Raw genomic sequence first — 11,247 nt, forward strand, 5'->3', positions numbered from 1 at the left:
ATCTATTAGCGTGAGGTAGGCCACTGGTAGGCCCTTTCTAACATAGCGAAAATTCGTTTAAAATGGTAAAATAATCTATTAATGGGAGGTAGACCACTGGTAGGCCCTTTCTAAAATAACGAAAATTCGATTAAAATGAGAAAATAATCTATTAACGTGAAGTAGGTCACTGGTAGGCCCTTTCTAAAATAGCGAAAATTCGTTTAAAATGGTAAAATAATCTATTAATGGGAGGTAGGCCACTGGTAGGCCCTTTCTAAAATAACGAAAATTCGATTAAAATGAGAAAATAATCTATTAACGTGAAGTAGGTCACTGGTAGGCCCTTTCTAAAATAGCGAAAATTCGTTTAAAATGGTAAAATAATCTATTAACGTGAAGTAGGTCACTGGTAGGCCCTTTCTAAAATAGCGAAAATTCGATTAAAATTGGCCAATAATCGATTAATGGACGGTATGTTTCTGGTAGGCCCTTTTAAAAATATCGCAAATTTTACCTTTTGAAATTGTTAATGCGTTGTTTAAATATACAAAATATTAAGTAATAATACGTTTAATATAATTTAAATAAGCCCAATCTGTAAAAACATAGCGTAAAATGCATTAGAAACAATCATAAAAAGTTGACTCAATTCGCACTTATCTTGGTTAAAGGTAGGCCACTGGTAGGCCTTTTCGTCGGTAGGCCTTTTAGTAGCACCCACGACATAATACGGAAATTTTGTATTATTTTCCTCTTTGCTAGCCAAATTTAAAATCATTTATTTATTTATTTATTTATTATTAAGAGAAATACAAGTTACGAAGCAAGAATAGCTTGTATATAACCCACAGGTGGAAAAGCAAGAAAAAAAATTAAACGGTAGAGTGGAGAAACTCCCGAGTGCGTCAGCGGAAAGTCCAACGAGATTGAGTAGAAAGTACATCTGCGGGGAGGGAGTTCCAAGTTTGGATAGCACGGAAAGCAAGGTGCCATTGACGTTGTTTGGTCCGGGCCCGTGGTTTGAATATTTTTGCTGCATGACCCCTGGTCTTGCGAAGAGTGTCTAATTTGTAGAGAGCGGACAACTGGAGAGCAGACTGAGAAGCGGGGAGTCCAGCTTGAGGGCCTCATTCCGCGCCACCGGAGGAAGGCACTCGAGGCCCTTTAGTGAAATGGTTGTGGGCTTTTGTAAGGTTGTCCCGGTCACCTTGAAGGGGCGGGCTCCACACTTCGGATCCAAAGTTGATATAGGGCAAGACAAGGGAGTTGTACAAGGTACGTATCAGCCGTGGGGAGCGAAAATAAAAAGAGCCGGTGATATAATTAATCTTTTTCACAGCTTTTGTGCAGTGGTGACTGAAGTTGAGGGAGGAGCTAGTGCACCCAAACTCCGAGATCGCACACCGGAGAATCACTGGTCGGGATAGTAGAACCATCCAAAAAGTACGAAGCCCAAGGTGGTTCACTCCACATTAAGAGGGGAACGGCCAAGCTTTTCCATATATCGCCTTATTTGCATATCAAAAGATCAACAAGACGTTCAATATACTTACACGTATCTTATTTTGTCTTGAAAAAATAGTTATTTCCTAAAAAGGTGAAGCGCAACGTATTTGGGTTTGAATTTTCGCCGACATCTTAAGGTGTATCACCAGCGCCAGCAGCACCTTAGGGAACGATTTGCGAACTATCCTAACTTTTAAAATCGTGCAATTTAGGCTTAGGTCTCGTATAACTGGAACGCGCCACGCGCGCAAAACAAAACTTTGGCGTCTTCAGCCGCGCGCGCTTTTATGTTGTTTTTCTGTCTCACTGATTTCTCACCCGGTGTCGCAGCGGACGCGCGGTTTTCAATTTCCCGAAATTTCTTTATTTTATTAAAAATTAACCACTTAATATTTTTTTTGCGGTTTTCGCCATAAATTTTAGTTTTTAACGGGCTATAGGGCTATCTAACTGGATAAAGCTTGACCGTTCCCCTTTAAAGCGACAATACTCGAAAAATGTACCGTATAAGCCATAAAAACATTTTCTATAATGAAACCTCCGTGACGAAAACCCTTATCTACTTTCTCGAATTCCTCGCGCGTTTCTAACTTTAACAATTCTACAATTTAGCTCGTGCCTGGCGGTGATTTCGTTTCCATGGCAACCTTTTCATAAGCGCAAGAATTATAAGAACTTTTGCATTTTTGGGTCCGCCTATAGACGCTTCAATAAAACATCTTCAAGGAAAGTAATATTTCTGAGAGTCAGGACCTGCAAGTCACTGTTTATATAGTGCTTGTTAAAATAATGGAAACTTTTCACCTATACGGGATGCAACAAGTGTTCCCTTTTAACTAGGTAAATGTTTTTGACATAATAAGGCTAAGCAAAAATACGACGTTCTGTTTACAGACTATTCCTACAACAAGTACTGAACTGTCCGGGACGTTTTGGTGACGTCATAACTTGGTTCGAATCAGTTCTTTGAACTGTTCTGGACTCACGAATAGTTTTCACCTATTGATGTGACACTCTACGATCCCGAAACAGATATAGAAATTATATTTAACGTGTAAAACAGTGGGAATACGAAAGAATGGTGAATGGTAATTAATATTTCGTCATTATTGGTCATTGATTTTTAATGTCTAACAGTTATTTTAGTACCTACTCTTTTAACAGAAACACTTGCTTTTTGGTTTTGATTTTTTAGATGAATTTTATGCGGCAAATAATTCTTAGTAATAGAAACGCGTCTGTTTCGAATCTTACGCTAAGAATTTTTCTGACTTAGAAAAACTCTTTTTGTCAGAACACAATATGACAAACTAGACGCACACAAGGTATCATAAAATATTTATCTATGGCAATGCTATACAGAGGCATACTTACGAGTAATTATGTAAGTAACATAATAGTAACCCTTCCTATTATCCCGACGCTAATTTCGGAAGGTGTATAATATAATAAAGCTAAATGGTCTTCACATTATTATGTAATTTTTCGCTCGGGAATAATTGAGTTCTAAGTTAACCAAAGCCTGTAGGCGTTTTAACGGGAACTTAAGAGTAGTTTGACAGCATTTCCAGGCTAGCTTCAATTATTTGATACCTTCTGATAAACCTTTTGCGCTTCTGTTTTTATTTAGTTATTTAGTTAAGAACCGCTCAAGAAACCACGGGGGCTTATATTTAAGCATCGGGCATTGATACATAGAAACATAGGTGTATAATATTGTTACATAAGTGTGACACTTCCTATTCTTAACATGCAAAAGTTTTACTGAGAGCTATTCACAAGACAGTCTGTATTACGGGCTTCGTCGACGTTTCGCGTCCGCTTGCTAACACGTCACACGTAGCCTGACAGCGCCTCGTTAGTGGGAGATTTTCTTCTTGTGATGACGTCACTCCGTTACTAGCTCTCAGTAAAATATTCAACAAAGTGACAAACTTATGGAACAATATTACAAACTTATGATAGAAACCATAAGTCAAATAAAATACAAAACAGAAAATCTATGAACCAAATTTCCTAACTGTTGGAGGACATGTGTGATAATTAAAACAACTGTGAACCATTATCATTAAGTTTAATAAAAATAGATTAAATATATACATACATTATTATTTATAACTGACTAGCAGCTGCTAAGAACAAAACAACATCAACCTCTCCAGAAGATACAGGTTTGCCAGATTATTTCATCATTCAGTGAATAAAGAAATAAATATAAAGGTTGTTAATTAGTCAATTTAAGATTATCATACTGCCTACCGATTGGTTAATATTAAGTCAACGTTAATAATTATGTCAATGCTAATTAACTAACCAAGTGGTTTTTAACACTAACAATACCATTAAGTTTTTTAATTCAAATAACTTCGCTGCATAGTTTTAAATTACAGTAGGATTTTTGCGTCATTGGTCACGCTATCGGAAAAATAGTTAAGTCTAGTTGAAGTTTCGGCCCTGGGTTTTGACAATATATGAGTGTGACCACGGATTTAATGAGAAAAAGTCCGATAATTTGAGGTCTATGCCATTGTGCAAGAGACACAAATTATTAAGTTTATGTCGAACAGAAATGGATAGAATTCGACGGGAGTTAAGCCGAGAAGGAGCAGGTAGTTTCTCCAGATGAATAGCTAATTTCGAGAATTTGTTTGGGGCTGCTGGGGCAAGGCATCCCCTTCGATATCGGCTGACCAAAACGCTTCAAGCAGAATGCAATGCGGGATGGAATCAAATGCTTTAGATAAATCCAGGAAGATAACTTCAACACTAAAGCCCTCTTCCAGCCAGCGAGACCAAGCGTTAGTTGCTTGAAGCAGGTTAGTAAGGTAAGGCCACTTTGAGAGAAAACCATACTGACATGAAGAGAAAAAATTGATACTGTGTAAAAAGGAAATAATTTGGTCATGAGCCATATGTTCACAGAGTTTAGGGGCCTGGTTCAGGTTGCTAATTGGTTTATATGTTCTTCTTTCCAAGGTGAGGGCAGCTCGCCAAGAGCAAATGAACAATAAATTAGTATGTACAGGGGAACAAATAATACATTAGAAAGGGATTTAAGTAGGAAAGGGTGGAGACCATCCGGACCCAGGGATTTAGAAGCTTTAATCTTCCGTAACAAATGTAAAACATCCACAGGAGAAAGTTGAGAGAGTGCACATCCCAAAGCGGTAGGGGGGGAGATCAGTTACTGGCCAAGCGGGGGGAGAACTACAGGCTCTAACTATGGTGGAAAATAAATCATTAAGAACCGTTGCGGCCTTAGAGACAGGTCTTTAGTTTGAAAATTCCCAACATAAGGTCAAAGACCCATCACGTCGAGACAATAATAGCGGTTAAGCGTGCGGGTCAAGGTAGGCGGAGAGTGCTTTCCTAAAGTTCTTGAGACTGGGGATACTAGGATTGAAATTATCTAGGGCTATGTCATCAAAAGTAAGAATTATAGCGATAAATAGTCAGCATAAATAGCGGCACCCCCGTAATTGCTTAAACCATGGTCCTGCCTGAAAAGAGAGTAGCCCGAAGTTGAGTGTTCGGCATCTGTGTGGTCTGAAGACCAGTGAGTCTCAGTTATGACAGCGAAAGCAACTTTGTGAATACGAAGAAGGTTAGTAAGTTTCATGTGCTTGTAAACGGAGGTAAGTCCTTGAGCATTGGTGAGGATGGCATATGATGAAGAGGAGAGCGAATGCACTGGGAGGGTCATGGGACTGGAACACTCCTGTGGACCCAATGGCTGAAGAGACCGCAAGCATTCCAGGTACGAGGCAAATGGAGGGTGAAAAGCGAGGGGCTGATCACTCCCCGTATTCAGTGTACACACCTGTAGCTTTGACTGCACTAAAATGATTACGTAAGTGAGTACAGATTTAGCACTACCAAAGGCTGTACTCATTTTCATATTTATGTAATCGGTGTACAGATTATCAGAGAGTGGCTAGCCCCTCGGTGAAAATGGGGTGCGAGCGAGATAAGGTGGATACCGAAAGGGCGGAGGTCCGAATGGGTTGGAGCGGTAATACCCAATCCGACTGTTATTTTCAGATGAGATTAGGGAGTGAGGAATGGGACCACATTGATCAATCACCATACGTACATCCTGTGAAGGTTCATAATAGGAAGGAGGAGCAGAAAAGAAGTCCGAAAAGTGAGATAGAGCCGTGGTGAGCCATTTACAGCAGCAACATCAGAGTCAGAGTATGAAGCACGAGGAAGGTATAAATTTGATGAGGGGTGATGGGAACGTGGTGGTAGATTTCGGGAACGAGACTCTGAAGTTCTAGACGAAGGAGAGTACTGGGCCTTGGGGCGCACGGAAGTATCCCAGATCGGGTGGGACCCGAATGAGAGCGCCTAGTTTCTTAAGAGGCGAGCTTTCACAACCTTGAAGCGATTGATGGTCCGGCCCGGCTCACCAGGGGCTTCCTTTGCAGCGAGAAATGCTTTAGCTTGTGCAATCAACCCCCGTTGCTTGGGAGTCTGGTCATCCCGCGCGGAAAAAGGGTATGAGGCATTATAAAGATGCTGGGTGTAAATTGATTTGTAAATGCTGTTCTTAGGATTGCGTTTTAACAGTACAACCTTGATAGGCCTCGGACGTTTCACTTCAGGGGGAAAGACTTGCCTAAGCCTAAAAAACCTCACAAAGGCCTCAATTCCACGGCTGCGCAGAAAATCACAAACAGTTTGCTGATCACCCTCTGTAGCAGACTCTTCAAAAGTTCAAAGCCAAAAAGTAAAACTTTATGACGCCTTGAGAAAAGAGCGTTTCCTCGCTAGCAGAATCAATAGAAGAAACCAAGTCAGCTTCACATCTCTAATAAAAGGTCAACAACAGCTGCAGAAAAAAGCAAATCAGCTTTGGCATCCTTTGTGGGGTCGACACCAGGAGATTCTGTTTTAAAAACTTGATCAGCTACTTCCCATTGTTAAAGTCCATCAAGAGACGAGTAGCTTCATTGACAGAGCTTTTCAGCTTATTGATATCAAGCGTGAGAGTTAAGCACAGAGTCATGAGTTTTGAGAGTATTATTCAGCGCAAGTGTCTTGGTGGACACCGATAAAGTATCAATCGTGGTGGGAAGGCTGCAAACAAGGCACGCAACCGCCGCAGCAGCCGAAAACAGGCGAAGAATCCAGTTTTGGCCTTGTTCGCTACAAGTACATCTAGCTGGCCTTGTCTGGCGTCATCATTAACGTCAGACATAATAATAAAACAAAAGACACTCGGCAGACGCAGTATATAATAAGACTAAACCGCAAAGTAAATGGAAAACACAAAAGTAGCACGACTAAAAGATTAAACGCGAAGAGAGCGGTAAATAAAAACCCGTAACTTGACTAGAGCACACTGCCTAGACCGATAGTCGGCCATACGGTCTGCTCATTTGACCGACTGAAAAGTCGGTCAAATGAGGAGTCGGCCCAATGCACCCCACCCATGGAAACTGACAAGAATTGACGCTTTGTAATATTCCTAATTAAGACCATAGCCGTCTGTATTACAGACGGCTATGTTAAGACGAAGCTTGCTGTTTTGTCAGTTTCTCTTGAAAATGGCCTCTTAGAACAAACCGAGGGGCAGCTCACTCCAATGATTATTAGGACACCCTGGTAGTATTAAATCATAATAAAGATTAGATTAAAATTGAATCTGTAGCTTTGGCTGTACAAAGATTAAATCATGATTAAATCATGATTAAATTTTTAATCATGATTATTAGGACACCCTGTAACATTAGCTGAAAACTATTCGTGAGTTCTGAACCGTTAAGAGAACGGCCTAGGACTGAGCTGTGACGTCACGAAAAAGTTCTGGATAGTTCAGAACTTTTGTACGAATAGTTGTCATTCAAATTAGAATCGTACGATTTGACGTACGCAGCCCGATGTGCAGACGAATTTTAGAGATTTCAACCTTGAGTTCCGGCCAGTACTTGGTCTTGAGCAGGTACCATTTAGAACGGTTCCGAACGGTTTGCGAATAGTTTGCATTTGGGTAGTTCTAGAATTTTTTTTGCCGAATAGTGCGCATGGGGACTGGTTGAACGGTTCAGAACTCACCTATGGACTTACAAATATGCCATTTTTAATTACAAAATAAGTGCCTTTGGCTTTCCAAAATTATAACGACGCCGTAAAAGGACCAAAGTACTTTTGAAAATGAAAACTTTATTTCGAAACCCGCGCGCATCTTAGCAACGTTCTACAATCTCATTATTGGCTGCGGAAAACGTCAACACTGTTTCTTTTTCATTTTGTTTGCTTTAGAACGATTGAAGCTCCCTCTATGTTATGAACTTGCATTATTTCATTTTCATTTGCAATAAAATGGCGCAGAGTTTGAGTCCAACGAAAGAAAAGAAAATTGAAAAATGTTCTAAAAACAGTAATTTTCCTCCAGAACTCGAAACGAAAATGCGAGACTTCCACGATTCCTTGGATAAAGTTCAGAAAATAATTGATCCTTTGCTGGAAATTGATAAAGATGTCTTACAAGAAAAGGTAACGTGTATATCAACGATTAGCCTTGGTTATTTAAATGTCAATAGTATACACGTGTTTTTGCATTTTGTAGCTAGAGCCCATAGATAAGGCGAGATATAATATATCTTCAGCTTACATGTTAAATTCACTATATTGGGGTAAGATTTAATTACACTATATCTTCTTATTATTTTATTATTATTTTGTATCCATAGTATATTTGAAATCCAAAGGAATTAATGCTCAAGAACATGAAATCAAACATGAAATGGTTGGAAATAAATTACTTCCAAATTAAAGCTTAGTTTATTAATTTAACTCATAATATTATATCTACAGGATAGGATAAAAACATATATGTTAAGACTGAAAGAAATAACGGACAAAGCTAAAGCCCCAAAACTAGATTCCAAAGCTGCAGAGCGTTTTGTACGAAGCTCTTTATGGGAACCTAAAGAACAGAAAAGTAATTTGCTAATAATATAAAAAGTTTATTAAACATTTGAATTTTATGATACAGATGAGAATGAAACTAATGGGCCTGCGCAAAAGAAGATGAAAAATTCATAATATTTGTCAACTTGTCAATAAATTTTCTATTTTATTTAATTTCTTAGTCATTGTCTTGTAGCATTTAGGTTGATCTGATGCCATTAGGATTTTTACCATCTCAATATAGCTGATATCTAAAAAACATTACAAGTTAATATTACACTAAAAACCTTTTTGAATGGATAATACATACCATCTTTATTGTTCTTAGCAACCATTAGTAAGAATTCGCATTTAGAAGTAATACATTTAGCTTTTTCTTGAGAACTGACATCAATGGTATGAATATCAAAATGATAAAAAGGCCAGTAAGACCTAAGTTTCTTCCAGCTCTTATTAAGAAATTTTAAAAGTGAAACATCTGAACTATACCATAAAAAAAGTAAAATTAACACTGGGTTTTTTTGAAATCCCAAATTAAGTTTACTTTTTGAGGGCTGTAACAACGAGTTCGGCCAATTCTCCCCATGCCAAGTTATTTTCCTTATTTTGAAAGTATTCCAAAAAATCAAGCAGTACACCAACTGCTTTTTCTCTGTTATTTTCCGATATCAAAAGATTAACATAATCCAAGGCAAGATCATCAGACGGAGAGATCTTCACTATATTTTCTAAAGCCAGTTTCTGCTTCTCTTTACTCCTATTGTATTTTTTTAAGAAGTCATAGAGGTACACGTGAGAGTGTAAATTTTCCTGATTAGTGTATAGATGATTTTCTAGTATCTCCTCGCATTCATCCAATTCATCGTAATATTCCAACATCTTTAACAGAAATAAAATATTTTAATGGGCTAAAATAAATATTTATTTTTCCAGCGTACCTCTCTGATCTTAATGACGAATATATCCCATGTTCCTTCTTGACTTATGACATCAGATAGCGCTGATACAAATGATTCTTTCAATTTGTAACGTTCTTGCGATTTATCAACATTAGGTGAAATAAGAAATTTTGCCCATGAAATATAATCGTAGAGTGATGCGTAAGCGGAGTATATGGTATCTAGGGTATAGTTCTTTCTCAAGTTATTACGACGCTTTGTTATATTCTAGAAATATATTTAAAGTTCATAGTTTATTATCAATACAGTTACAAAATTATTAAATCAATTACTTGATGAAGTTCTCTTGGAAACTCCATATCATTTTTCTGCATTTTGTACATCATCAACTCGAGCACCACTTCTTTCTTATTAAGTTTGTTTAGAAAAAGGCAACTCCTATTAATTAAAAATAAATATTTTAGTATCTCGTAGCAATAATATTGATTCCTAAATCTATAATTTACCTAATAAATATTTCAACTTCATTTGATGAAATGTTATTCAATATTTTAAAAGTTCCCTGAAAAATGGTAAATTTTATAATTTCAAACGTAACCAAGGTTTTTTTTATAGTATTTAAATATTCATTACATAAAAGAAAATATGATCTTTTCCTTCTCTTTCAAGAGCTAGAAGTTCAAGCAATTTGGCTGCTTCTGGATATCTTTTTGAAACCATACAACTATGTATAGAATAAGTTAGTTCCTTTCTTTTGGTAGTTTTCAATCCATAGGCTAATGAAAAGGAAGTTAAATTTTTGTGTGAAATTCTTTGAATAATACCTTAATTTACTTCACCAATATATGGCTGTAAGCTCGTGTAAAGGTCAAATTCTTCACGTTTGTAATTCAGTATTAATTCAAATATATGAAGCTATTAAGGAGAAAAGAAATTTATTAAAATTTAACCGATAATCAATATTTATTTAAAGAATGTATCATTTAGACTAATTAATGACCGGCACATTTTAGTGCCACTGAATTTCACTAACAAGAGCACAAAAGCTTGTTTCCATAACACTATCAGGAAAAATAGGAATGTAATAATTAACACGAGAGGTCACATTTATCTAATGATACCTCTCCATTTGATAACTTCACACATTCGTAAATATAGTTTCAGCAGTAACTAGAGGCTTATGAATAAGAATATGTACTACTTAAATGAGCAGAAGTGTCCCTAACAATAAGTAGTCTCAGCTACTCCTTAGCTATGTGAATAGTCTCACCAACTTTTGGGCATCTTCAGAGTTCACCTTCAGCTGTAATGCTTCATTTTTTGAAACCAAAATTGGTGATGATGTTGCGATACCTAAAAATAAAGTTTTGCATTAGTGTATGATAATTTGTATAAAATTAAACTCTACCATTCGCTGGTTGTCGTACTACATTAAATGTGTACATCCAGTATTGAACTGCATATTCAGAAGCACTTTTTCTTTTTCGTGTTTTCGTCTTTTCCGTTTTAGAATCACTGTCTTCCTCGTTCTCATCCATGCTTAATTTTTATGCCTATTTGAAACGCGTGTAACAACCATACTATAGAGACGAAATAAGTAGATAAACTATTGAGAGTCGGGAACTCGGGACGCGCTCGTGCTCAGCGTTGCCAGAAGCCTCAAAATGAATTATCGTACGAACTTTGTAAAAATATCGTACATAATGAAAAATTATCGTACACTAGGTATATGGCGTAGCTCGCAACCGAAACGGTTCTAGGTGGCGCTGAAGGTTTCATATCACTTCTTGGGTGTGTAGCGTCTGCTAGAATGGAAAATGCGTAAATCGGGTAGTGAATGCTTTTCTTTATTGTATTGTAATAATAAAGTAAGTTATTTCAACGGATAAAAATATATTTTCATATATTTCCGCGAAAGTTTTAAAACTTTGATTGTCAGTAA

At 37.3% G+C, this 11,247-nt stretch overlaps 2 protein-coding genes across 3 annotated transcripts; one reads left to right on the top strand and one right to left on the bottom strand.

Moving 5' to 3' along the window:
- Positions 1 to 7,796: 7,796 nt before the first annotated feature.
- Rrp47 (Ribosomal RNA processing 47) lies at positions 7,797 to 8,580 on the top strand. Its single transcript, XM_090181241.1, has 5 exons — positions 7,797 to 7,989; positions 8,063 to 8,129; positions 8,187 to 8,242; positions 8,311 to 8,437; positions 8,492 to 8,580. Exons 1-5 carry the CDS (start codon positions 7,816 to 7,818, stop codon positions 8,539 to 8,541), a joined length of 474 nt encoding a protein of 157 aa, XP_090037367.1. The 5' UTR covers positions 7,797 to 7,815; the 3' UTR covers positions 8,542 to 8,580.
- Positions 8,475 to 10,941, bottom strand: LOC149936137 (uncharacterized). 2 transcript variants are annotated; one of them, XM_090181239.1, is made up of 10 exons: positions 10,714 to 10,941; positions 10,576 to 10,658; positions 10,145 to 10,220; positions 9,939 to 10,081; positions 9,812 to 9,867; positions 9,638 to 9,743; positions 9,345 to 9,572; positions 8,951 to 9,285; positions 8,717 to 8,889; positions 8,475 to 8,657 (listed from the first exon to the last, which is right to left on the bottom strand). In XM_090181239.1, the coding sequence occupies exons 1-10, from the start codon at positions 10,841 to 10,843 to the stop codon at positions 8,548 to 8,550; spliced, it is 1,440 nt and encodes a 479-aa protein (XP_090037365.1). In that variant the 5' UTR covers positions 10,844 to 10,941; the 3' UTR covers positions 8,475 to 8,547. The 2 variants fall into 2 exon arrangements, with proteins under 2 accessions (XP_090037365.1, XP_090037366.1); XM_090181240.1 differs by lacking the exon at positions 8,475 to 8,657 and having other exon boundaries at positions 8,723 to 8,884.
- Between the last annotated feature and the right edge of the window lie 306 nt (positions 10,942 to 11,247).

Source organism: Leiobunum rupestre, chromosome 7, assembly GCF_980474605.1.
Source record: "Leiobunum rupestre chromosome 7, qqLeiRupe1.1.hap1, whole genome shotgun sequence".
In the NCBI taxonomy this organism is placed as follows: Eukaryota; Metazoa; Arthropoda; class Arachnida; order Opiliones; family Sclerosomatidae; genus Leiobunum; species Leiobunum rupestre.